The sequence below is a fragment of the Ranitomeya imitator genome, chromosome 1, assembly GCF_032444005.1.
Source record: "Ranitomeya imitator isolate aRanImi1 chromosome 1, aRanImi1.pri, whole genome shotgun sequence".
Classification (NCBI taxonomy): domain Eukaryota; kingdom Metazoa; phylum Chordata; class Amphibia; order Anura; family Dendrobatidae; genus Ranitomeya; species Ranitomeya imitator.
In genome coordinates, this window is record NC_091282.1 from 834,573,596 (window position 1) to 834,600,826 (window position 27,231).

A 27,231-nucleotide genomic window follows, 5' to 3' on the forward strand; every position below is an offset into this window, starting at 1 on the left:
GACTTACAAAAAAAAAATGTTACATTGAACGTTTTTTTGTGCTGACGGTCCGCCAAAACACAACTCATCCAGTGCACGACGGACGCGACGTGTGGCCATCCGTCGCAATCCGTCGGCAATACAAGTCTATGGGCAAAAAACGCATCCAGCGGGCACATTTGCAGGATCCGTTTTTTGTCCAAAACGACGGATAGCGACGGATGCCAAACGCAAGTGTGAAAGTAGCCTTAGGGCTAGGGTTAGGGTTGGGGCTATAGTTAGGGCTAGGATTGGGGCTAAATTTAGGGTTAGAGTTGGGATTAGGGTTAGGGTTTGGATTAGGGTTGGTATTAGGGTTAGGGTTGGCATTAGGGTTATGCTTGGGATTAGGGTTAGGTTTGGGATTAGGGTTAAGGTTAGGGGTGTATTGGGATTAGGGTTAGGTTTGAGGTTAGGGTTGAGATTAGGATTAGGGGTGTGTTGGATTTAGGGTTTTGATTAGGGTTATGGTTAGGGTTGACAATAGGGTTGTTTTGGGGTAAGGGTTGTGATTATCGTTAGGGTTAGTGATTAGGATTATGGATCGGGTTGGAATTAGGGTTAGGGGTGTGTTGGGGTTAGGGTTGGAGCTAGAATTGGGGGGTTCCCACTGTTTAGGTACATCAGGGGGTCTCCAAACACGACAGCCAATTTTGCGCTCAAAAAGTCAAATGGTGCTCCCTCCCTTCTGAGCTCTGCCGTGCGCCCAAACAGTGGTTTAGCCCCACATATGGCACATCAGTGTACTCGGGATAAATTGTTCAACAACTATTGCGGTCCAATTTCTCCTTTTACCCTTGTGAAAATAAAAACTTGGGGGCTACAATATCTTTTTTGTGGAAAAAAAAAATATTTTTTATTTTCACGACTCTGCATTCTAAACTTCTGTGAAGCACTTGGGCATTCAAAGTTCTCACCACACATCTAGATAAGTTCCTTGGGGGGGGTCTAGTTTCCAAAATGGGGTCACTTGTGGAGGGTTTCTACTGTTTAGGTACATCAGGGGCTCTGCAAACGCAACATAACGCCCGCAGACCATTCTATCAAAGTCTGCATTCCAAAACGGCGCGCCTTCCTTCCGAGCTCCGCCGTGCGCCCAAACAGTGGTTTACCCCCACATATGGGGTACCAGCATACTCAGGACAAATTGGACAACAACTTTTGGGGTCCGATTTATCTTGTTACCCTTGTGAAAATAAAAACATGGGGGCTAAAAAAATCTTTTTTGTGGAAAAAAAAATATTTTTTATTTTCACGACTCTGCAATCTAAACTTCTGTGAAGCACTTGGGCATTCAAAGTTCTCACCACACATCTAGATAAGTTCCATGGGGGGTCTAGTTACCAAAATGGGGTCACTTGTGGGGGGTTTCTACTGTTTAGGCACATCAGGGGCTCTCCAAACGTGACATGGCGTCTGATCTCAATTCCAGCCAATTCTACATTGAAAAAGTAAAACAGCACTCCTCTTCCAAGCTTTGCGGTGCGCCCAAACAGTGGTTTACCCCCACATATTGGGTATCGACGTACTCGGGAGAAATTGCACTACAACTTTTGTGGTCTAATTTCTCCTGTTACCCTTGTGAAAATAAGAATTTGTGGGCAAAAAGATCATTTTTGTGTAAACAAATGCGATTTTTTATTTTCACGGCTCTACGTTATAAACTTCTGTGAAGCTCTTGGGGGTTTAAAGTGCTCACCACACATCTAGATAATTTCCTTAAGGGGTCTAGTTTCCAAAATGGTGTCACTTGTGGGGGGTTTCCACTGTTTAGGCACATCAGGGGCTCTCCAAATGCGACATGGCGTCCGATCTCAATTCCAGCCAATTCTGCATTGAAAAAGTCAAACGGCGCTCCTTCACTTCCAAGTTCTGCTGTGTGCCCAAACAGTGGTTTACCCCCACATATGGAGTATTGGCGTATTCAGGAGAAATTGCATAACAAAATTTATGGTTACATTTCTGTTTTTACACATGTGAAAATAAAAAAAAATGGTTCTGAATTAAAATGTTTGCAAAAAAAAGTTAAATGTTCATTTTTTCCTTCCACATTGTTTCAGTTTCTGTGAAGCACGTAAAGGGTTAATAAACTTCTTGAATGTGGTTTTGAGAACCTTGAGGGGTGTAGTTTTTAGAATGGTGTCACACTTCATTATTTTCTATCATATAGACCCCTCAAAATGACTTCAAATGTGATGTGGTCCCTAAAAAAAAATTTTGTTTCCAAAATTGTGCTGATGTAAAGTAGACATGTGGGAAATGTTATTTATTAACTATTTTTCGTGACATATCTCTCTGATTTAAGGGCATAAAAATACAAAGTTTGAAAATTGCAAAATTTTAAAAATTTTCGCCATATTTCCGTTTTTTTCATTTATAATTGCAAGTAATATCGAAGAAATGTTACCACTAACATGAAGTACAATATGTTACGAAAAAACAAACTCAGAATCAGCGGAATCCGTTGAAGCGTTCCAGAGTTATAACCTCATAAAGTGACAGTGGTCAGAATTGTAAAAATTGGCTCGGTCATTAAGTACCAAATTGGCTCTGTCACTAAGGGGTTAACAGAAATAAACACTTGAAATAGATCACTCTGTTTGTAATGACTGTAATATGTGAGTTTCACTTTTTGTATTGAAGAACTGAAATAAACTTTTTAAATTATATTCTAATTTAGTGAGAAGCACTTGTATTTGCCAGAATGGCTTTATGAAGGTAATCAGGGTATCTAAAAACGGAGCTGGATCCTCTATAGATGGCATAGATAGAAAAGAACAAACGTACCGAAAAAGTGTCTACAAAAGAACAGTGTAAGAACAAAGCACCTACCCTGAAGTCCTTTTGGCAATTCCATAGTTTTCACAAGTTCCTCGGCTATGTCAAAAGCATTTAAGCCACTTAATTTCTTTTCCCAAAAAAGCTATTTATAAGGATAAAATAGTAAAAGTTTAGTCCTGGAAAGGTGTACTCATCAAAAGGGGGTTTTAAATACATTATGTAATTAGCTACCTGACGTGGCTGGTCAACTGCTTTCTGGGGGTCACTTTTCACTTTGTTAGAAGGGTGGTTTGTAACTTTGGTGACTGGTTGCTTGAAGATGGAGGCAGTCTGTCTAACTGGAAGAGCGGTGTTCAGATCAGGCTTGCCCTACAAAAACAAAATTATTATGAAGTAAATGGAACAGTTAAGTTTCACTTTTTTCAGTCGTTCTGCTCTGTGTATACAGGTCTCTTGTTTTAAGAGGAGTTTTCACCAAATTTTTCATAATGTTCTTCCTGTATGACTCTGACCAATCATAAACAGGCCCCAACACTCAGGCGTTCGTAATTACACTCGCAGTGAGATCAGGCTGTCATTAGATCTCAGGAGAAACCCGCTTGTTCTGGACTCCTGTGTGAGATGAAATGACACCCTGTTCTGATCTCGCTGCAAAGGGATTACAAACAAGTGCTGTTGCCACCTTAGTGCTCTCAGCTTTGGACAGACCGTGGTCATGATGGGGGCAGTAAAGCAGAGATGTCTGTGCCAGAAGGGTTTGTAGTGTGATGCAGGTAAACTCTGCTGCACTGCCCCTCCCCACACATTCACTGACATAGGATGTTAGACCAGTACATCTCAAGACACTGAAAAACCTGCCCGGACCTATTGTTGGGGAAGTGGTATTGTTCTGCTGTGATGCTGCCTTCTTATGATTGGTCGGCATCATACAAGAAGGAGCACATGCCCCCCAGTGAAAACTCCCACTTGGACTTAACAAAAATTAACTCATTAGGTAGCAAATACTTTGATTTCGAATTGGTACTCCTAAGATTTAACTAAATTACCTTAGCCTGATTTAGTCCATCGTATCGCAAACGTTGACGGTTCTTGTTGATTTTGCTCATCAGCATTTTCCCAGTCCGAAAGTCAAATGTGCTTAGGTCCATGGAGTTTCCAAGGTATCGTGCCAGTTGTGGCTTACTACGGAACTTCTTACCACTTGGGCTGAAAATGAAGGCAAGACTGAAAATCGTTTTCCTCGTTTGACTTCAATTAATTATTGATAAAGGGAACATAAAAGCTAGAAATGAAAAAGTTAGTAAAAAGAAGTTAAACTTGCCCCTACTGTGTGTCAGATTTTCCATGCAAAGTGTCTCTTCAGAGAGGAAGAGGACTAGAACTCTAGTTCCACCTATTGGAAGCAGTCAATCCTAACAGTCAATGTCGACCCTTTAACGAGTCTTGTCACACAACTAAGGATAAAAGCCAAACCAGAATCTCAATTTGTGTTTAGGGGTATTATCCCTAGTCAGTGCAAAGAGTGAGATCTGGTTTGGCTGTAAGAAGCGTCTGACTACGATCTGACGAGAGGCAGTATCCCGAAACACAGTGTCTGCAAATTGAAATTCTGGTTTGGCTTTTATACTAAGTCATGTGACAAGGCTAGTTAAAGGGTCAACTTTGACTTTTAGGATTGCTACTTCCAATAGGTGGCACTAGAGTTCTAGTCTTCTTCCTCTCTGAAGAGACAATTTGCATATTTCCCAGAGGAGCATTGAGGCTTTAAGTCTCCTCATCTCGGCATGCTTAACATGTCACTTGCCGCAAGGAGAAACGATACTTCTTAGATCACGGTCCGATTTTTCATAAAATATTGAAATACATGCTGGAGTGATGGAATAAGCACTTTCTGCAGACAGCTGTCTTCAGGTCCCCTTACACAGAGAAAAGTCAGCCTAACTCACCCACTTGATGCCTATCTAATGCGAATAGGGGCCTCCCAAATAGTAGGCAATGCCAATACATCCTAATTCAGTTGTTGCACCCTGTGCAAATAGGGGCATAGCCTTCCTTTTCTTTGAGCTGGACATTACATTTAAAAAGCTCCCCACTGCTGGGTGTCCATTAGTCGGGGCCTCGGTCCTTCTCAGCCCTTATTCACACATGCGTCATTAGACACATGGTGAGGGTTTAACATTAGAGGTTAGGACCATCGAGAATACAGTCACCGTGACGTGGCGGGATGGCTTTACCGTATTTTTAATCAAAATTATGTTAACCAAGTACCCTATATTTTCATGCACTATTGTTATTTATTTACTGCTGTAGTTATTTACTCATTTGGTTTTTGTCTGTTTAGTGGCCAGTGTGAAGTTGAGCCTAAACGCTGCATATTCCAGTTCATTGCTTTTGGTTTCAATGTCCAATAGAGACAAGCTATCAGCAGACATGTGTTCTTAACGAAGGGTGAATTTACACTATGAGTGTAATAGGAGTGTATTAATATTCTGATCTACTGCTGCTCTCTCTGGCATTTAGCTGGGCGCTGTGTGACCCGGAAAGGACTTATAATGCAAGCCTATAGAGCATCAGAACAAGACCTTATAGGCTGTCATTGTCAGAGACCTTCGGCTCACGCATAGAGAAGGCTAGTCGCAATTGTGGCGACATCACCGCTAAGAGAAGAACACGTGCTCAAAATTGTTGGTACCCCTCGTTTAATGACAGAAAAACCCACAATGGTCACAGAAATAACTTGAATCTGACAAAAATAACAAATAAATAAAAATCTATGAAAATGAACAAATGGAAGTCAGACATTGCTTTTCAACCATGCTTCCACAGAATTAAAAAAAAAAATATAAGACTCATGAAATAGGCCTGGACAGAAAATAGAATTAGGCTTACCGGTAATTCTGTTTCCAGGAACCTTCCACGACAGACACTTCGGAGGTTGTCTTCCCCGCCCTAATAGGGGACAGGAACACAAAGAGGTTAAATACCCCTCCCCTTCCTGCAACCACCAGTGTTTTCCTGGACACAGTGGCATGTTTAATTACCACAAAGTGCAGGAATCATTCAATAAATAAGTCATCAGATAGGGAGGGAAATTAGTGCTGTCGTGGAAGGTTCCTAGAAACCGAATTACCGGTAAGCCTAATTCTATTTTCTCTAGTCACCTTCCACGACAGCCACTTCGGAGTAGTACCAACAGCTAATTTCTTTAGGGAGGAATCACAGCCTGCAGAACTTGTCTGCCAAAAGTTAAATCCCTATTGAAATTTAGCCGGTAATGTCTAGTGAACGTGTGGATGGACGACCAGGTGGCGGCTCTGCATATCTGCTCTGATGAAGCATTCCCCCTCTCTGCACATGATGTTGCCATCACCCAGGTAGAATGTGCCTTCAGTGAAGCAGGTGGATCAAGTTTCTGTGATGAATAAGCCAGGCAAATAGACTGTTTGATCCAATTCGCGATAGTGTTCTTTGCCGCCTTCTTGCCTTCTCATCCTGAGAACTGGATCAATAGATTTTGATCAATTCGCCAGGCTTCAGTCTGTCGTAGGCAAGATACAGCCACCCTGCGGACATCAAGGGTGTGGAAGGTTTCTTCCTTAGGGCCGGAGGAGTTTGGGCAGAATGAGGGCAGCACAATATCCTGATCCCTATGAAAATCTGATTACTTTAAGTAGAAAGGACTGATCTAGTCTCAGTATAATCCTATCCGTAGTGATCAGGTATGGTTCCTGTATGGACAGGGCCTGTAACTCTCCTATACGTCTAGCCATAGTGATTGCGACTAATAAAACTGTTTTAAGGGTTAAGTTCTTTATGGTCATAGATTCCAGGGGTTCAAACAGATCTTGGGTTAGGCTGTTAAGAACGATATTAAGGTCTCAAGGTGGCACCTTACTACGGAGTCTAGGACGAATCCTGGATGCCGGCTAAGTCTAGATCAAAAAAGGTGCTAAGGGCAGATACTTGCACTTTGAGTGTGCTAGGGGTAAGGCCCATTTCTAAACCTTTCTGTAAAAAGTCTAGGACCTGTGCTATATTGGGATGGAAGGGGTCTGGGGTTTCAGGGGAGCACCAGGACGTAAAAGTTTTCCAGACCTTGGCATAGATGGCATTGGTTACTGGCTTTCTGCTTTTCTGGAGAGTTTGGATTACTTTATTCGAGAGTCCTTTGGCTCTTAAAATTCTGTCTTCAGTAACCATGCAGCCAGGTTCAGTTTGTATAGGTCCGGGTGCAGTAGGGGACCTTGGTGAAGGAGGTCGACTTTTTGAGGTAGAAGGCAGGGACCCTCTAGAGTCATGTCCAGAAGGGCACTGTACCAGCTCCTTCCGGGCCACAGTGGAGCGATTAGGATTATGGTGACCGGGTCTGTTCTGATTTTTTGTAGTGTCAGTGCCAGCATGGGGATGGGTGGAAAAGCATACGCAAGATTGATCCTCCACAGTTGTGAGAATGCGTCTATTCCCTGCGCTCTCTCCGTGCGATAGAGGGAGAAGAATGCCTCCGCCTTCGCATTTTGTCTGTTGGCAAACAGGTCCACCTCTGGAGTTCCCCATCTCGAGGTCAGGGACATTGAACACTGTTTGGTTGACACACCACTCTCCTGGGTGTATGTCTTTCCGGCTGAGGAAGTCTGCCTGAGTATTGTCTAACCCTCTTCGATGTACCGCTGTGACTGGCATAAGGTTTATCTCTGCCCAGAAAAAAAATTTTTGCTGCTATTTCCTTCAGACCGGCATACTTCGTTCCTCCCTGGTGTCGCAGGTAGGCCACTGTGGTCATGTTGTCAGAGTAGATACGAACATGGTGATTTTGGATCAGCGCAGATGACGCTTTTAAGGCTTCTTCCACAGCTTTCAGTTTTCTTAGGTTCGAAGAACTGCTGCTGATGCTTGATGTCCATCGTCCTTGAAAGTGGTAACCCTCTACCACTGCACCCCAGCCTCGTCTGCGGGCATCTGTGCGGAGTGTCTTCAGGGGGAGCTGATCCCAGCTGACCCCCCTCTGAAGATTTTGGTAATCTAACCATCACCTCAGGGCTGATTTTACATGGCCGGGGAGAAAAATTCTGAATCTGTCGTTCCCTGGAATGTAGAAGCACATAGGTTTGAAGGGTTCGCGTGTGAGCCTGAGCCCAGGAAACTGCTTGGATGCATGCGGTCAGGGATCCTAGAACAGACATTGATTCCCTGAGTGTCAGTGATCGCTGGTCTCTGAATCTGGTTATTCTGCGGACAAGGTCGAACTGACGATCCCTGGGTAGAAATGTTGTTCTTTCTTCCGAGTCCAGGAGAACCCCCCAGAAACTTTCTCCTTCTGGAGGGATGGATCTCTGATTTTTCTAGATTCGGAATCCAGCCTAGGAACCGTAATATCTCCAGTGTCTTTGTTACGTCCGACTCCAGACAGGGGGGTAGATGGTGCCATGATAAGAAAGTCGTCCAAATATGGGGCAATGCATATTCCTTGGCGACGGATGAAGATCATTACTTCCGCCATAATTTTTGTAAAAACCAGTGGAGCCATAGAGATGCCGAAGGGTAGGACGTTGAATTGGAAATGTTTGAGTTGCTGCCCCTGAGAGACTGCGAATCTGAGGAATTTCCTGTGTTCTGGATGGATTGGTACATGGTAGTATGCATCCCTCAGATCCACTGTCACCATTACCCAATTTTGCCCGATGAGGGGGGATCACCGACCTGATTGTTTCCATTTTGAATCTCCTGTAGCGAACAGATTTGTTTACTGGCTTCAGGTTTATGATGATCCTGTTCTACAGACTGTTTTGTTACCAGAAAGAGACGAGAATAGTGGCCACGTCCTTCCTCTCGTTTTGGCAACTGCGAGATGACATTTGATTGGATTAGGTTTTGTAGATCTTTTAACAGGGAGTTTTGGAGGTGTGGGGTTTGTAGGGAGGTTATCCACAAGCATTGTGGGGGAGGTCTCTCGAATTCTATTTTTAGTCCATCTCGTATGGTACAAAGGACCCACTGATTTGCGGTGATGGACTGCCACTGGGTGAAAAAGAGTGAGAGACGACTCCCGCCCGGAGCACAGTCATTGTTTATCTGGGGTCTGTTGAGTCTGAGGGACAAGGATGTTCCTGCCCTTGACTCCATCTCCCTGTTTTGCCTTTTCCACTATAATCCCTCTGTGAAGATTGATCATGGGGGGATTGGGTACGACGACGAAAAAAGCATCTTTTAGGATTTCTTTGTTCAGAAAGAGATTTCTTCTTGTCTGCTGCCTTAACCGAGATATCATCCAGAACGGGACCAGATACATGATGGACGTGGAAGGGGATGCTGCACAGCATGGACTTGGAGACGAAGTCACCCACCCCAGGATTTTAGCCAGAGTGCTTTCCTAGATGAGTTGGAGAGGACGGCAGCTTTTGCGGCTACTCGGACACTCAGCAGAGGCGTCGGCTAGGAACTCTGTTGCTTTTTGTAGCAGGGGTAGGGCGTCTAAAATCTCCTCTCTTGGGGTCCAGCTGGACCCGTTGAAGCGCGCAGGCGCGAAACGGCCGTCGTCCTCTTGCACCTCCCTTCCTACCAAGCCGCCTCTCCACCCGATAGTCTGTGAATGTATACTCTGAATAAAGGACATTTTTCATACAGCAATATTGGGTGAGTGCCACTTTATTTTTTCTTCATTCCTTGGATCTCCATTGCTTTTTTGTTGAGCACCACCCTAATGCTTTTGATTACCGCATGCCATAGTGGTTCTAAATTGAGTCTCCATTTTCCAGCGCTGTTTGTTTGACAGTCTAGGCATACCCCACGTTATACCATATTCATGGATGAAACACTTGGTGCCATTCTATCTTCACCTCACTAGATATATTTTGACTGTATATTTCTTGTAATTACCTAGTGCGCCCTTAAGGCAATTAAATCATAAATTAATTTTGGGCTGAACATTTTACTCTGATTGCGAATCTTAGAATACCCAGCGTGGGTAACAGGGCAGTCTCACCAGCGGTCATTTGCTCTAGGTGCAGTTCCCTTATTAACTTGAGAGACAAAGGGGGCGCCGGAGAGATGTGCCTTTGTAGTGACGTCACGGATTGGTGACGTGGGAGGAACCGGGTTTCCTTCCCACAGAGCAAGGGGGTTTGTCACCGTCCATGTCCGTTCCAGCATCAGACAGGTCTTACCCTGGTGTCTCCCCCACCTGGAACTTTAAAGGGGATCGAGGGTCAGCGTCATCTGTGCTCATCCTCCAATCTTGGCCCAGTTGGGGGAATCCTTTCCAGAACACCCCGGTATCTGACCGCTGAAGGAACCAGCGGCCGGCGAGCACGTGCGGTCCAAGTGGAACGCACAGGAAGAGACCGGAAGTGACGCGTGTCCCACCGGAAGGGACGCGTCAAAGTGCCGAGACGCGCACCACCCTCCCCCAGCGTGCCCCGACCAAGGATCGAGGCAAAGGAGAAGGAAACCGGGGGGCTAGTACGACACCGCCCCGCTTTTCCCCCAGAGGGGGCGCAGGAGAGGCGGGAAGGTCCAGAGTTACGCCGAGGCTAGGAGATGGGAGCAGCACCGCAGGAGAAGCCCCCGACCTCGGCTGCCCGGCTTGAAAGGTAGTGTGTGGAGCTCCGATCGCCGGCCACGGCAGCCCCTTTAGATCCTCTTCATGCCGTATAGGGGACAGGAAAACACTGGTGGTTGCAGGAAGGGGAATTTAACCTCTGTGTTCCTGTCCCTTATTAGGGTGGGGAAGTGTTATGGCTGGCAATCAGGCAACACAGCGTGCAGTAATCAGCGCACATACAGAGATCTGGCAATAACCAAAAACAATAGGACGAGCTCTGAGACGTGGAATCTCTGTAGACTGCAGTACCTGATCTATCCTCACACAACTATAAGCAGCAGTGGATTGCGCCTAACAACTACCTATGCAACTCGGCACTGCCTGAGGAGCTGCCTAGCCTGAAGATAGAAATACAAGCCTGACTTACCTCAGAGAAATACCCCAAAGGAATAGGCAGCCCCCCACATATAATGACTGTTAGCAAGATGAAAAGACAAACGTAGGAATGAAATAGATTCAGCAAAGTGAGGCCCGATATTCTAGACAGAGCGAGGATAGCAAAGAGAACTATGCAGTCTACAAAAACCCCTAAAACGAAAACCACGCAAAGGGGCAAAAAGACCCACCGTGCCGAACTAACAGCACGGCGGTGCACCCCTCTGCTTCTCAGAGCTTCCAGCAAAAGACAATAGCAAGCTGGACAGAAAAAAACAGAAAACAAACTAGAAGCACTTATCTAGCAGAGCAGCAGGCCCAAGGAAAGATGCAGTAGCTCAGATCCAACACTGGAACATTGACAAGGAGCAAGGAAGACAGACTCAGGTGGAGCTAAATAGCAAGGCAGCCAACGAGCTCACCAAAACACCTGAGGGAGGAAGCCCAGAGACTGCAATACCACTTGTGACCACAGAAGTGAACTCAGCCACAGAATTCACAACAGTACCCCCCCCTTGAGGAGGGGTCACCGAACCCTCACCAGAACCCCCAGGCCGACCAGGATGAGCCACATGAAAGGCACGAACAAGATCTGGGGCATGGACATCAGAGGCAAAAACCCAGGAATTATCTTCCTGAGCATAACCCTTCCATTTGACCAGATACTGGAGTTTCCGTCTAGAGACACGAGAATCCAAAATCTTCTCCACAATATACTCCAATTCCCCCTCCACCAAAACAGGGGCAGGAGGCTCCACAGATGGAACCATAGGTGCCACGTATCTCCTCAACAACGACCTATGGAATACATTATGTATGGAAAAGGAGTCTGGGAGGGTCAGACGAAAAGACACCGGATTGAGAATCTCAGAAATCCTATACGGACCAATAAAACGAGGTTTAAATTTAGGAGAGGAAACCTTCATAGGAATATGACGAGAAGATAACCAAACCAAATCCCCAACACGAAGTCGGGGTCCCACACGGCGTCTGCGATTAGCGAAAAGCTGAGCCTTCTCCTGGGACAAGGTCAAATTGTCCACTACCTGAGTCCAGATCTGCTGCAACCTGTCCACCACAGAATCCACACCAGGACAGTCCGAAGACTCAACCTGTCCTGAAGAGAAACGAGGATGGAACCCAGAATTGCAGAAAAATGGAGAGACCAAGGTAGCCGAGCTGGCCCGATTATTAAGGGCGAACTCAGCCAACGGCAAAAATGACACCCAATCATCCTGGTCAGCGGAAACAAAACATCTCAGATATGTTTCCAAGGTCTGATTGGTTCGTTCGGTCTGGCCATTAGTCTGAGGATGGAAGGCCGAGGAGAAAGATAGGTCAATGCCCATCCTACCACAAAAGGCTCGCCAGAACCTCGAGACAAACTGGGAACCTCTGTCAGAAACAATATTCTCAGGAATGCCATGTAAACGAACCACATGCTGGAAGAACAAAGGCACCAAATCAGAGGAGGAAGGCAATTTAACCAAGGGCACCAGATGGACCATTTTAGAAAAGCGATCACAGACCACCCAAATGACCGACATTTTTTGAGAAACGGGAAGGTCAGAAATGAAATCCATCGAAATATGTGTCCAAGGCCTCTTCGGGACCGGCAAGGGCAAAAGCAACCCACTGGCACGTGAACAGCAGGGCTTAGCCCTAGCACAAATTCCACAGGACTGCACAAAAGCACGCACATCCCGTGACAGAGATGGCCACCAGAAGGATCTAGCAACCAACTCCCTGGTACCAAAGATTCCTGGATGACCGGCCAGCACCGAACAATGAAGTTCAGAGATAACTTTACTAGTCCACCTATCAGGGACGAACAGTTTCTCGGCCGGACAACGATCAGGTTTATTAGCCTGAAATTTCTGCAACACTCTCCGCAAATCAGGGGAGATGGCAGACACAATGACTCCTTCCTTGAGGATACTCGCCGGCTCAGATAACCCCGGAGAGTCGGGCACAAAACTCCTAGACAGAGCATCCGCCTTCACATTTTTAGAGCCCGGAAGGTATGAAATCACAAAATCAAAACGAGCAAAAAATAACGACCAACGGGCCTGTCTAGGATTCAAGCGCTTAAGTCAAGTTCTTATGATCAGTCAATACCACCACGCGATGCTTAGCACCCTCAAGCCAATGACGCCACTCCTCGAATGCCCACTTCATGGCCAGCAACTCTCGGTTGCCCACATCATAATTACGCTCAGCAGCAGAAAATTTCCTGGAAAAGAAAGCACATGGTTTGAACACTGAGCAACCAGAACCTCTCTGTGACAAAACCGCCCCTGCACCAATCTCCGAAGCATCAACCTCGACCTGGAACGGAAGAGAAACATCAGGTTGACACAACACAGGGGCACAGCAAAAACGACGCTTCAACTCCTGAAAAGCTTCCACGGCAGCAGAAGACCAATTAACCAAATCAGCACCCTTCTTGGTCAAATCGGTCAATGGTCTGGCAATGCTAGAAAAATTACAGATGAAGCGACGATAAAAATTAGCAAAGCCCAGGAATTTCTGCAGACTTTTTAGAGATGTCGGCTGAGTCCAATCCTGGATGGCCTGAACCTTAACCGGATCCATCTCGATAGTAGAAGGGGAAAAGATGAACCCCAAAAATGAAACTTTCTGCACACCGAAGAGACACTTTGATCCCTTCACGAACAAGGAATTAGCACGCAGTACCTGGAAAACCATTCTGACTTGCTTCACATGAGACTCCCAATCATCTGAGAAGATCAAAATGTCATCCAAGTAAACAATCAAGAATTTATCCAGATACTCACGGAAAATGTCATGCATAAAAGACTGAAAAACAGATGGAGCATTGGCAAGTCCGAACGGCATCACCAGATACTCAAAATGACCCTCGGGCGTATTAAATGCCGTTTTCCATTCATCTCCCTGCCTGATTCTCACCAGATTATACGCACCACGAAGATCAATCTTAGTAAACCAACTAGCCCCCTTAATCCGAGCAAACAAGTCAGAAATCAATGGCAAGGGATACTGAAACTTAACAGTGATCTTATTAAGAAGGCGGTAATCAATACACGGTCTTAGCGAACCATCCTTCTTGGCTACAAAAAAGAACCCTGCTCCCAATGGTGACGACGATGGGCGAATATGTCCCTTCTCCAGGGACTCCTTCACATAACTGCGCATAGCGGTGTGTTCAGGTACGGACAAATTAAATAAACGACCCTTAGGGAATTTACTACCAGGAATCAAATCGATAGCACAATCACAATTCCTATGCGGAGGTAGGGCATCAGACTTGGACTCTTCAAATACATCCTGAAAGTCCGACAAGAACTCTGGGATGTCAGAAGGAATGGATGACGAAATAGACAAAAATGGAACATCACCATGTACTCCCTGACAACCCCAGCTGGTTACCGACAGAGTTCCAATCCAATACTGGATTATGGGTTTGTAGCCATGGCAACCCCAACACGACCACATCATGCAAATTATGCAGTACCAGAAAGCGAATAACTTCCTGATGTGCAGGAGCCATGCACATGGTCAGCTGGGCCCAGTACTGAGGCTTATTCTTGGCCAAAGGTGTAGCATCAATTCCTCTCAACGGAATAGGACACCGCAAAGGCTCCAAGAAAAATCCACAACGTTTAGCATAATCCAAATCCATCAGATTCAGGGCAGCGCCTGAATCCACAAACGCCATGACAGAATACGATGACAAAGAGCACATTAAGGTAATGGACAAAAGGAATTTGGACTGTACAGTACCAATAACGGCAGAGCTATCGAACCGCCTAGTGCGTTTAGGACAATTAGAAATAGCATGAGTAGAATCACCACAATAGAAACACAGTCTGTTCAGACGTCTGTGTTCTTGCCGTTCTACTTTAGTCATAGTCCTGTCGCACTGCATAGGCTCAGGTTTACTCTCAGGCAGTACCGCCAGATGGTGCACAGATTTACGCTCGCGCAAGCGACGACCGATCTGAATGGCCAAGGACATAGACTCATTCAAACCAGCAGGCATAGGAAATCCCACCATTACATCCTTAAGAGCTTCAGAGAGACCCTTTCTGAACAAAGCCGCTAGTGCAGATTCATTCCACAGAGTGAGTACTGACCATTTCCTAAATTTCTGACAATATACTTCTACATCATCCTGACCCTGGCATAAAGCCAGCAGATTTTTCTCAGCCTGATCGACTGAATTAGGCTCATCGTAAAGCAATCCGAGCGCCAGGAAAAATGCATCAACATTACTCAATGCAGAATCTCCTGGTGCAAGAGAAAACGCCCAGTCCTGTGGGTCGCCGCGCAAAAAAGAAATAATAATCAAAACCTGTTGAATAGGATTACCAGAAGAATGAGGTTTCAAGGCCAAAAATAGCTTACAATTATTTCTGAAGCTCAGGAACTTAGTTCTGTCACCAAAAAACAAATCAGGAATCGGAATTCTTGGTTCTAGCATCGATTTCTGATCAATAGTATCTTGAATCTTTTGTACATTTACAACGAGATTATCCATTGAGGAGCACAGAGCCTGAATATCCATGTCCACAGCTGTGTCCTGAAGCACTCTAATGTCTAGGGGAAAAAAAAGACTGAAGACAGAGCTAAGAAAAAAAAATGATGTCAGGATTTCTTTTTTCCCTCTATTGGGAATCATTGGTGTGGCTCCTTGTACTGTTATGGCTGGCAATCAGGCAACACAGCGTGCAGTAATCAGCGCACATACAGAGATCTGGCAATAACCAAAAACAATAGGACGAGCTCTGAGACGTGGAATCTCTGTAGACTGCAGTACCTGATCTATCCTCACACAACTATAAGCAGCAGTGGATTGCGCCTAACAACTACCTATGCAACTCGGCACTGCCTGAGGAGCTGCCTAGCCTGAAGATAGAAATACAAGCCTGACTTACCTCAGAGAAATACCCCAAAGGAATAGGCAGCCCCCCACATATAATGACTGTTAGCAAGATGAAAAGACAAACGTAGGAATGAAATAGATTCAGCAAAGTGAGGCCCGATATTCTAGACAGAGCGAGGATAGCAAAGAGAACTATGCAGTCTACAAAAAACCCTAAAACGAAAACCACGCAAAGGGGCAAAAAGACCCACCGTGCCGAACTAACAGCACGGCGGTGCACCCCTCTGCTTCTCAGAGCTTCCAGCAAAAGACAATAGCAAGCTGGACAGAAAAAAACAGAAAACAAACTAGAAGCACTTATCTAGCAGAGCAGCAGGCCCAAGGAAAGATGCAGTAGCTCAGATCCAACACTGGAACATTGACAAGGAGCAAGGAAGACAGACTCAGGTGGAGCTAAATAGCAAGGCAGCCAACGAGCTCACCAAAACACCTGAGGGAGGAAGCCCAGAGACTGCAATACCACTTGTGACCACAGAAGTGAACTCAGCCACAGAATTCACAACAGGGAAGACAACCTCCGAAGTGGTTGTCGTGGAAGGTGACTAGAGAAATGATGGTACCCTTAATATTTTGTTGCACAACCTTTTGAAGAAATCGCTGCAATCAAACGATTCCTGTTACTGTCAATGAGACTTCTGCACCTCTCGACAGGTATTTTGACCCACTACTTAAGAGCAAACTGCTCCTGTTGTCTCGTGTTTGAAGGTTGCCTTCTCCAGGCGGCATGTTTCATCTCTATCCAAAGATGCTCAATATGATTTAGGTCAGGGCTCATAGAAGGCCACTTCAGAATAGTCCAATGTTTTCCTCTTAGCCATTCTTGGGTGTTTTTAGCTGAGTGTTTTGGGTCATTATACTGTTGCAAGACCCATGACCTGCGACTGAGACCAAGCTTTCTGACACTGGGCAGCACATTTCTCTCTAGAATGCCTTGATAGTCTTGAGATTTCATTGCACCCTGCACAGATTCTAGACTCCCTATGCCATATGCAGCAAAGCAGCCCCAGGACACAACAGAGCCTCCTTTATGTCTCACAGTAGGGAGTGATCTTTTCTTGATATGCTTCATTTTTCGGTCTGTGAATATAGTGCCTTTCCAAAAAGTTCAAGTTTTGTCTCTTCTGTCCATAAGACATTCTCCCAGAAGATTTGTGGCTTGTCAACATGCAGTTTGGCAAATTCCATTATGGCTTTTTTATGATATTTTTCCCAACAGTGGTGTCCTCCTTGGTCGTCTACCATGAAGTCCATTTTGGCTCATACAACGACGGATGGGGAGATCTGACACTGATGTTCCTTGAGCTTGAAGTTCACCTTTAATCTATTTAGAAGTTTTTCTGGGTTCTTTTGTTACCATTCGTATTATCCATCTCTTTGATTTGTCATCAATTTTCCTACTGCGGCCATGTTCAGGGAGGTTGGCTACAGTCCCATGAAAAATATGTGCAACTGTAGTCACAGGAGCATCATTCTGCTTGGAGATGGTCTTACAACTTTTACCTGTAACATGTTTGTCTATAATTTTCTTTCTAATCTCCTGAGACAACTCTTTCCTTTGCTTCCTCTAGTCCATGTTGAGTGTGATACACACGTCACCAAACAGCACAGTATCTGTAGCCCTATATACAGGCCCACTCACTGGTTTCAAGATTGTAGACACATGTGATGCTAGTTAGTGGACACACCTTGATTTAACATGTTCCTGTTGTCACATTTTCAGGGGTACAATTATTTCTGTCCAGGCCTATTTCATGAGTTTTATTTTTTTTTTTATTCTGTGGAAGCATGGTTGAAAAGCAAGGTCTGTGTCATTTGTTCATTTTCATAGATCTTTTATTATTACTTTTGTCAGATTCAAGTTATTTCTGTGACCATTGTGGGTTTTTGAGTCATTAAATGAAGGGTACCAACAATTTTGACCTGGTTTGTAGGGGAGTATATTATTATACTCGTACTACATTACATGCACGTATACACACATTTAATAAAATATAGACGGGAGTACTTCTGTAAGGTCTAATTCAGACAGCAGTGGGGCACAATCCAGGTGATTGCATCCAGTCTGTTCATTGCTGTCTGCAGACGTCTCAATTCAGCTTTAGTCTGCTTCATTTTGGGGAGAGGGGCTAGAGATATTAAGCAGTCTGCCATCTAAGAGGTACTGGTTTCCTTTACAGGAAGACACTGGTGAAAAGGAAAAGAAAGGGGTAAACGTATGGTCTCTTGGAACACATACAGAAGAATTTATCATTTCTCGGTTTTAGGCTATAGTCACACTAGTATTTTACATCAGTATTTGTAAGCCAAAACCAGGAGTGGAACAATCGGAGGAAAAGTATAATAGAAACATATGCACCACTTCGGTATTTATCACCCACTCCTGGTTTTGGCTTACAAATACTGATGTGAAATAATGATCGCGTGACCGTAGCCTTAAAGTGGTTTTCCACTACATCTATAATGATGAACTACCAATTGGACAGGTCTTCAACAACAGATGGTGGGGTGCACTAATCGCAGTCTACATATGGCCACTGCCCCCGGAAGAAGGCATTAGCCGAAACGTACGTAGGGACTGAGCACCTATAGGTATGTGGAGCCTCTGTTAGTAATTTGTTTCTATTCTATTTATGCTGCTATTACAGCAGCGGACCTAGTAAGACACTATTTGCACTTTACTTTAGTAAGTTTACGGTTGCCCTATTTTTGCTGCACAACTTGTCTTGTGGCCCAGTGTGGTTTTTGTGCAATATAGAGACTCAGTACTTGTTATTAGCATTTGCACATGTGCACTTTATAGTGGTATATCTTATTTATATGCAGGGATTGTTATATTGAATACAATTTTGTTACACCCCCTTGTCCTTTGCCTTTGTTATATATAGTTATTTATTCAGCACTTTTTAGCACCATTGTGCACATATATATATATATATTTTGTAGTTTGGGTAGTGCAATATATGAGATATATTTAGCGTTTTTTTTATCTTAGTTTTTACACACTTTTATATAATTTTGTGGTTTTATTTTTTGCATTATTTATTCTATATATTTTTCGAGTGCAACATATTGGGTATATTTAGCGCTATTTATTTCGCTTTATCGTCACACAAATTTTGATTATATATATACACTGCACATTATTTGCAATTTTTACTAAAATATATTATTTTTCACTTTTTTGTGATTAGAGATTTTTTCATTATACACTTGTATAATTTTTTATCATTTTTTATTATTATTTGTATTCATCAATCCTTTTAGTGCAATATAAATGTATTATGTGAATACAGGGTCTATATTTCATATTTTATATATATTGAGGTGCTCCATCATACTATTGTAGTGTGTTTGATAATTATCAGCTTTATTATGTACTGTATTATTTTTTTATATTATTATTATTATTAATAAAGATTATTTTAATACTGTGTCTGTGTACTGCACTTTTATGTTTTGGATGATTCATGTTTAGTGGTGCATGACATATATTTCACATACAAGTGGTTATTTATTGGATTAATATGGCCACTGCTATAGCTTCTAACCTGCAGCAGATTGGTGAGGATATTGGGTGTTGGCCCCCCACTGTCTGTTACTGCTGGCTTTTCCTAAGAATAGGCCATCGATACAGTGGAAAACCCATTTACAAAGAGACATAATGGAATAAGCAGCGAGTTGCATGGCTAATTCCAATACTAGCTCCTACAAATTCAAGGGCAGACAAATGTGTACAATTATGGCTTACCGAGTAAACATTAAGGGTATGTGCACACGTTCAGGATTTTCACGTTTTTCCGTGATAAAAATGCATAAAAAACGAGTACATATGCATCCTATCATTTAGAATGCATTCTGCAATTTTTGCGCACATGATGCGTTTTTTCTGCGAAAAAAACGCATCGCATTAAAAAAGAGCAGCATGTTCATTAATTTTGCAGATTTTTTGCGTTTTTCCCGCTATTTAATGCAGTGGGAAAAAACGCGCAAAAAAACTCATGCGGATTTCTGGCAGAAATGTCCGTTTGTCAGGAAATTTCTGCAAGAAATCCTGAACATGTGCACATACCCTAAAGATGGAGTTGCATAGGCAGCAGCATCTCTAGAGACTACAATATAATTATGACATCTCAAAATTCATATGATGCAATTACAAAACATGATCATGAATTGTAAAAATGAGATTACGGTAATAAGTCAGTGTTGGAAACAGTGGTCCAGACAGGTAAATACACATAGTAAAATAACTAGCACAAATAAATATTGTCTATCTCCGGCAGATACCTGTTGCTAATTACAACCTACAGGGCAAGGATGGGGAACCTTTTTTCTGCAAAGGGCCATTTGGATATATCGACCTTTGGGGTCCTGATATCGGGGGCCCGGTACCAACTTGATTATGATCGTACTATATATTTGGTTAAACTTTTACTGATAATTAAATATCCCCTAAAGTGATGGCTGGAGCTGCTTCTCTTTGATGTGACATGTGACAGGGCGGGGAGCATAGACAACTCTGGAGACACTGGGCTGGGGCATAGACTTCACTGGAGACACTGGGCTAGGGCATAGACTTCACTGTAGACACTGGGCTGGGGCATAGATATCACTGGAGACACTGCTGCAGCCTTCTTTTGTGGGACGGTCACCCATTGTGCGCCAACTCCTCCCATGGTACCTTTGGACCAACGTACCCTTCCATTGCATGCGCCGCAGTGTTTTGTAGTGAATGCTACATGTGAGTCCTCACAGAGTAATAAATTAAACGGTCGGCGGCTATCAAAATGCAACTGCTGGCTATAACACTTTGGTGTATAAAAGGTCATGGTGCGCCGTACACGGAATCCATTCACAAATGTATTGGGGTCTCTCAGTCTGTAGGCACAACATGTTTGTTTTGATGTCTCTGCTATCAATAGTATCTCCCATGAAGATGGCATCCAATTTGCAGACAATTTAGTGAGGGAGGACCCCCTCCTACATGGAGATCAGCCAAAGTTACTTATTTGGATAAATGGGTGGTCTAGTCTAAACAAGAACATTACCATTAACATGACTAGGGTAAAAATAACAAAACCTGGAATACTCACCTGCTGTCACCAGCACAGGCAGCGAGCGTGTTGGTATCACAGTTCTTCTGTAACTGAGGCCTGTAACGGGAGAGAATGCCTGATTGGTATTTTCTCCCCATCCATGTCCCCTGTAATGTTTAGGTCACAACCCTTGAATTTTTTAAACTGACCCACAAATCAATTTAATAGCGTTTATATCTAATCTAAGGGAGTAACTATGGGGATTAAAGTAATGTAGTTTTTTGTTAATGTGTATGCGTGTTAGCACTATTGCCTTGCAGCACTGGGTTCCTGGATTTAAATCCAACTAAGGGCAACATGCTCTTGTGTTTGTGTGGATTTTCCCCCGGGTACTCCAAAAAAATATAGTAAAAGATCAATTGGCTTCTAATGAAAATGTGAGCACGACTGTGAGCCCTTCTGGGGACAAGGACCGATATGAATGGTAATCTGTACAGATCTGCAGAATATGCTCACAGAGAGAAATACAATTGTAATACATCTATTATTCATCAAAAAGGTGGAAATATGTTGAGATGCAAAGAGAATTTTTTTTTACTACTTAATTACATTTTTTTGCTTTATTAGAAATGTTTATGTATCCATAATCCCCCTGGATTTAGACAAAAATCCCCCTGGATTTTAATATCCCCGTTTTATTCAAAATTATGTGAATAATCTGCTGAATATTATAAGGGGGCTTCCCATGAAATACATGTACTCCCCATCCACAAAGTAACAAAGTTATGATTCCAAGAATAGGGGTCTCAAAGTCCCAGTGGTCATCACTGCTTCATTCACTTCTATTGGACTGACAATGAAAGCCATTGTACAAGTGCCAAAGAAGTGTATGAAAAAGTAGTTGAGAATGTACAACACTGTTCCATCAGAAGCTATGTTACAAGCAATAGGTTCATAAACATTTTAATGAAAGGAGAGGTTTCATTTTCGAAGTTTATAACGAGTAGACACTTTGGTAAGCAGTGAGGAGCCTTTTGAATAAATGTGGTCAATTCATGTGTACATATGAAGTACCGTAATTTGACAAAAGCAAGAAATATTTCTGAGATTCATTTCTACCATCTAAAAGTGCAGCTTGATAACTGAATTATGAATCCATTTCCATTGGGTGCCTAACCTAAGCCTGTCACGTTACATGGCTGCTTAACAGCAGAAAAAGGTTCCAGTTTCGTTTCGTTCACCTGTTCTGGATGGAGGACCCACCACATACGGTAATGTATTCATGGACCCTGACTTATGAGCAGGCAGTAGAGAACTTATGGCTACTGGAGCTCTGATGGCTCATGACATGACACCGATTAAGAAACGGATTACTTTCCGAAGTATTTTTGGCATTTTCCCGCCAGTTTCAAAGAGCTCTACCAGAATTTGGGGAGGCACACGGCATGACTACATCTGTCAGTCAAACTCAAGGTAAGGGACAGCGTTTCTTGTGCCAGAAAAATGTCCCTGACAGAAGTAATATATCGGCCGACAGACACACGCCACTGATAAGATGGGCTGAATCATTGCACCTCTAGAAGTTGTCGCACCTTATTCCTACACGTCCCTCGTTAAAGATTGGTGTACAAAATGCCAGTCTTAATGGAGTATGTGCTAAACAGTTTACATACACTCTCCCCACCTTACTGTATTTCTAAATAAAGGTACCGTCACACTAAGCGACGCTGCAGCGATACCGACAACGATCCGGATCGCTGCAGCGTCGCTGTTTGGTCGCTGGAGAGCTGTCACACAGACAGCTCTCCAGCGACCAACGATCCCGATGTCCCCGGTAACCAGGGTAAACATCGGGTTACTAAGCGCAGGGCCGCGCTTAGTAACCCGATGTTTACCCTGGTTACCATCCTAAAAGTAAAAATACAAACGCTACATACTTACCTACCGCTGTCTGTCCTCGGCGCTCTGCTTCTCTGGTCTGGCTGTGAGCACAGCGGCCGGAAAGCAGAGCGGTGACGTCACCGCTCTGCTTTCCGGCCGCTGTGCTCACAGTCAGACCAGAGAAGCAGAGCGCCGAGGACAGACAGCGGTAGGTAAGTATGTAGCGGTTGTTTTTTTTACTTTAACGATGGTAACCAGGGTAAACATCGGGTTACTAAGCGCGGCCCTGCGCTTAGTTACCCGATGTTTACCCTGGTTACCAGCGAAGACATCGCTGAATCGGTGTCACACACGCCGATTCAGCGATGTCTACGGGGAGTCCAGCGACGAAATAAAGTTCTGGACTTTCTTCCCCGACCAGCGACAGCACAGCAGGGGCCTGATCGCTGCTGCCTGTCACACTGGACGATATCGCTAGCGAGGACGCTGCAACATCACGGATCGCTAGCGATATCGTCTAGTGTGACGGTACCTTAAGCAGACCGGAAAGAATGCTTAAAGCATCTGACCTCACGGAAAACATCCTAAACAGAGGGAATATCCGTGCTGTGGTGGAGGGTGCCTAGAAAATGAATGACCAATACGTAGAATTCTATTTCCTCAAATCAACATCACCAAAAGGGGACATGCCAACAAAACAAGTAGAGTTGAGCAGATCAATTCACAGGATACTGGTCCATCGGCCAAATCAGTATTCTGTGACCGCCGGACAGGAGTGCTGCAAATCTCTTACCTTCCACGATCCCCGATGTAACTTTTCATTGCTTGGGCTGGCGCCACTTCATCTGTGTCACAACACAATGTTGAGATCGCACCAGCGCCACTAATCAAATGCTACACCAGGGACCTTGAAAGGTAGAATCGCAGAGCTTCCATCCACCTGTCACAGCACCCCGTTTTTTGGACAAATCTCCCACATGAATGGAGGTATATAGGAACCTTCCCCTGATGAGTATAAGAAAACGAAACGCGTAGGGAAGTATATATTATCTATTTGGGGTTTCTATGGGAACTGGTGACATAACGATGGGGTATTTGTATGGATGAGAATGTGCCATCTCCCCAGACATAGCACCAGATTTAAACGGCTATTGTCTTACCTTTGAAAAGAATAGGGCGAGACTGTCCCTCTTTTTTTCACACCATTCAGAAACCATTTGAAAGGTATTATTGCATTCTACTCAGCATCCTATATGGAAAGTGTATATTTGTTTTTTGGTTTGCTGAAAGATATTTGATGTGAAATCATATAGTTCTCTTCAATTGCCAAGGGAATTTTGTGTCATAAGATCCTCAACAGTTTGAGGTTTGTGGTTTAATTGGCATTCCGTTTTGAATGTGATATATTGTGAGTCATATATGTATTTTTTTAATACTATTCTATGGTATACTATTTTAAATGAATATATTAAAAGTTGATTTTTAACTAATTAATCACACCCTGCTTTTTGTACAAATCTCTTACCTTCCACGATCCCCGATGTAACTTTTCATTGCTTGGGCTGGCGCCACGTCATCTGTGTCACAACGCAATGTTGAGATCGCACCAGCGCCACTAATCAAATGCTACACCAGGGATCCTAAAAGGTAGAATCGCAGTGCTTCCATCCACCTGTCACTTCACACCGATCTAATGCTATAAAAGAACGCAGCAAAGGAATAGGGTCTTATCCAAGTATTACATGCTCACCTGATAGGGTCGTATGTGTTGACACAACCCAAATATGGCATCTAATATCACCTGCTGAGGCATCCACGAGGATTCAACATACCAAGATATCAGGAAAGTGGGTTTACTCTGCGCTGCTGAACTTCCAAGGATCCAGGAACCAAAGGATATTCCAAACTGGTTAATGGTAAGTTCACATTAGAAGTTTTTTCAGCGTTTTTTTTTTCCTGCAGAAAAACCTGTTCTGCAGAAGAAAAAAAAGCATGTTTTCCTTGTTCTTTGTTGCTGCAGTTTTGGCATGCTAGATTTGTCTCTTCTGCATGCTGCTAAAGTTTAATGCTTAGTACTATTCTATAGAATCAGGTCTTGGCACAAAATACGCAGCAAGACCTGATACCTGTGTCTTTGCAGTGGTTTTTTTTTACCATCCATTCAGTTCAATGGGTGAAAAACACTGAAAGAAGTGACATGATCAATTGTGTAAAAAAAACATGCTAACAGACAATCTTATCTTATTAAATAGTTTATTGAAAGTAAATTTTTAGCCATCTTAAGTTAAGGATCAGTTGCATTCATTGCCAAATTGTAATTAAAAACCATGTGCGTGCGTGCGTGCATGAGATTTCTGAAATCTCAGACTTGGCTGGTCCTGTAAAATTTGCATAAAAAAAATAAATAAAAAAACGCTGCAAAAACTCCTAGTGTGAATTTAGCCTGTCAACGTGTTTCAAAGTCAGACTCCTTCAGGACAACCATGGTGTGGTTTAGTCCTGATAAAGCTTGTAACTTCAAAACACAGTGACAACTAGACCACATTCCTGGATACCTCGCTTATTTATCCTTGATTTACCGGCAGCGCAGAATTAACCCTTTCATTCAATGTCACATCTAAAAAAGATTCTTGCAAAAAGAAGGCAGAACAATCTCCTGAGAACTGTGGAACAACTTTGGCACAAAAGGATTGATCTAAGCAAAGAATAATTTGGTCATCCAAAAACTTATGATCTCACATGTCTTCTTCAGATCTTGTAGAAGAGGAGGAGGAATGGAACTACTATTAGATTGCCCCATAATGAGATGGCGCTGATCTTTCATTTCTACGGTAATTTATACCTCTAGTTCCGACATTTTTTTGCAAAAATTCTTGAAGCTGATGAAATTCCTGAAGGCAAGAGGATAAAGCATTTCTAGGATTGGGAGAAATGGCAAAATCAGGAATTTAATTTACATAGCAAGGATGTGCATATGAAAGCAGGCATCCTAGTGGATGATGGCGGTCATGACAAAGTACTTGCCTATCAGAGGAATTGTGACATTTACGTACTCAGTCTTGAACAAAGAACAGGTTCCGTGGTTGTAGACTTATTATTCTGGAAGTTCCCCGTTTTTTTCACAAATAAGAGACAAGAGTAATGTCAAGATTCCGGTTTAGAGAATGCCTAGGGCCAGGAGTTTCTGAATGCCAGCGATTAGGGAACTGTGCTTGAGAATGGAGGTGATCTTCCTAACATTGCTTGGAGGTTGGTTACAAAATTGATTTTGAGTCCTTCCCTGATGGATTATAAAAGATTCATGCTTTGGAAAAATCTCTTCGGACACTCGGGTAAAAATCTGATATTTTGTCTTCCACATTCATTAGTTGTCTTAAGTCAAATAACAAAAGACTTACTGGCACATCCAAATCAGAAAACTGGTGTGAAAAGGTGCAAACTAAAAAGTAGCCATCTCTAAACATAAAAAAATAAAGTTGCACTCTGTAGTGCTGAGGCATGTAAATATGGACAGTCTGTGGCGGTTCTAACTGCAGCAAGATTCTCCCCATCCATAAATTCAGGCTTTAGCCTAAGAGGTGTTCACACCAGACAGGTTCCCAGCAAACCGCCTTGTCGTTGGCTGATAGGCATTCCTTCGCACTACAGAGCGCAACTTCACTTTTAGGTCTTAAGTCAGCTCAGACTAAGCTCCATTACTCCCTTTAGGTTAACTCCAAAGGTGCACATCACTTCTACATCCATAGTGATTCTTACTGAGCTAAGCAATTCTTTCATGTTTTCTGAAGAACTGTAGTACTTCTCTTACTGAACAACAATGGACATAATTAAAGGGACCATCAACATAGAATGACTGTTTAAACCAAGCAGAGCGCTTGGTCAACTCTTGCCGTGGACAAACATTGAAATACACCTTACCACCTGCTTGTTTTCCATCTACCTCCACTCTTCTCTGGCTCCTTGAAGCTACAGCTGTCAATCAAAGGGGGGAAAGTGCGCAAAAATATTCGGCCACATCAAGGGTGCACCAAGTACTTGTATTTGGATTGAACAGTCGTTCTGTGATAATAGACTCCCTTTAAAGCGAAACGTTCATCAGATTCATGATATCCAAACCACGGGCGGTATGAATCGGACACTGGCCGCTCAATTGCAGGATACCAAGTGACCAAGTTTGGGATGACTAGAATGAGGAAAGTTTATGGAAAAGGTTTCTGAGGAAAGCTTTACAAAGCATGTATATTCTGTAACAGTCCCCAGAAGGCAGCAATCGCACAGTGTGTCTGATTCACATTGCCCATGGATTGGGCAGAACGACTAATGGCAGATTCCCCTTCAGTCCCCAGCTTCTAAAATCTCTTCAGGTAAGGAATCCTTTCTAATAAAATAAAGTAGCACTCTCTAGCACTACAGCATGACTCCATGAAATATACGAAATGTGAATTGCATTACTTTTCTAGAAAATAGGAAAAATTGAGAATACTTAGCCCATATATTGATCAAGAATTCTCAATTTTTCCTATTTATGGGCTAAGTTCTCAATTTTTCCTATTTTCTAGAGAAGTAATGCAATTCACATTTCGTATATTTTGTGTGTTCATGCTGTAGCGCTAGAGTGC

At 43.4% G+C, this 27,231-nt stretch overlaps 1 protein-coding gene across 8 annotated transcripts in view; it reads right to left on the bottom strand.

The window, feature by feature from the left end:
- The window catches only part of MBD3 (methyl-CpG binding domain protein 3), a 112,933-nt gene that overhangs the window by 51,700 nt on the left and 34,002 nt on the right, over positions 1-27,231 (bottom strand). For 4 of the 8 annotated variants that reach the window (XM_069740631.1, XM_069740628.1, XM_069740636.1 and 1 more), the window contains 4 exons: positions 20,789-20,848; positions 3,846-4,005; positions 3,031-3,168; positions 2,851-2,941 (listed from right to left, as the gene is read on the bottom strand). In XM_069740631.1, the coding sequence (XP_069596732.1) occupies positions 2,851-2,941; positions 3,031-3,168; positions 3,846-4,005; positions 20,789-20,848 (449 nt within the window). The remainder of the gene's footprint in view (positions 1-2,850; positions 2,942-3,030; positions 3,169-3,845; positions 4,006-20,788; positions 20,849-27,231) is intronic. The other 4 variants (XM_069740633.1, XM_069740634.1, XM_069740632.1 and 1 more) reach the window with 1 other exon arrangement.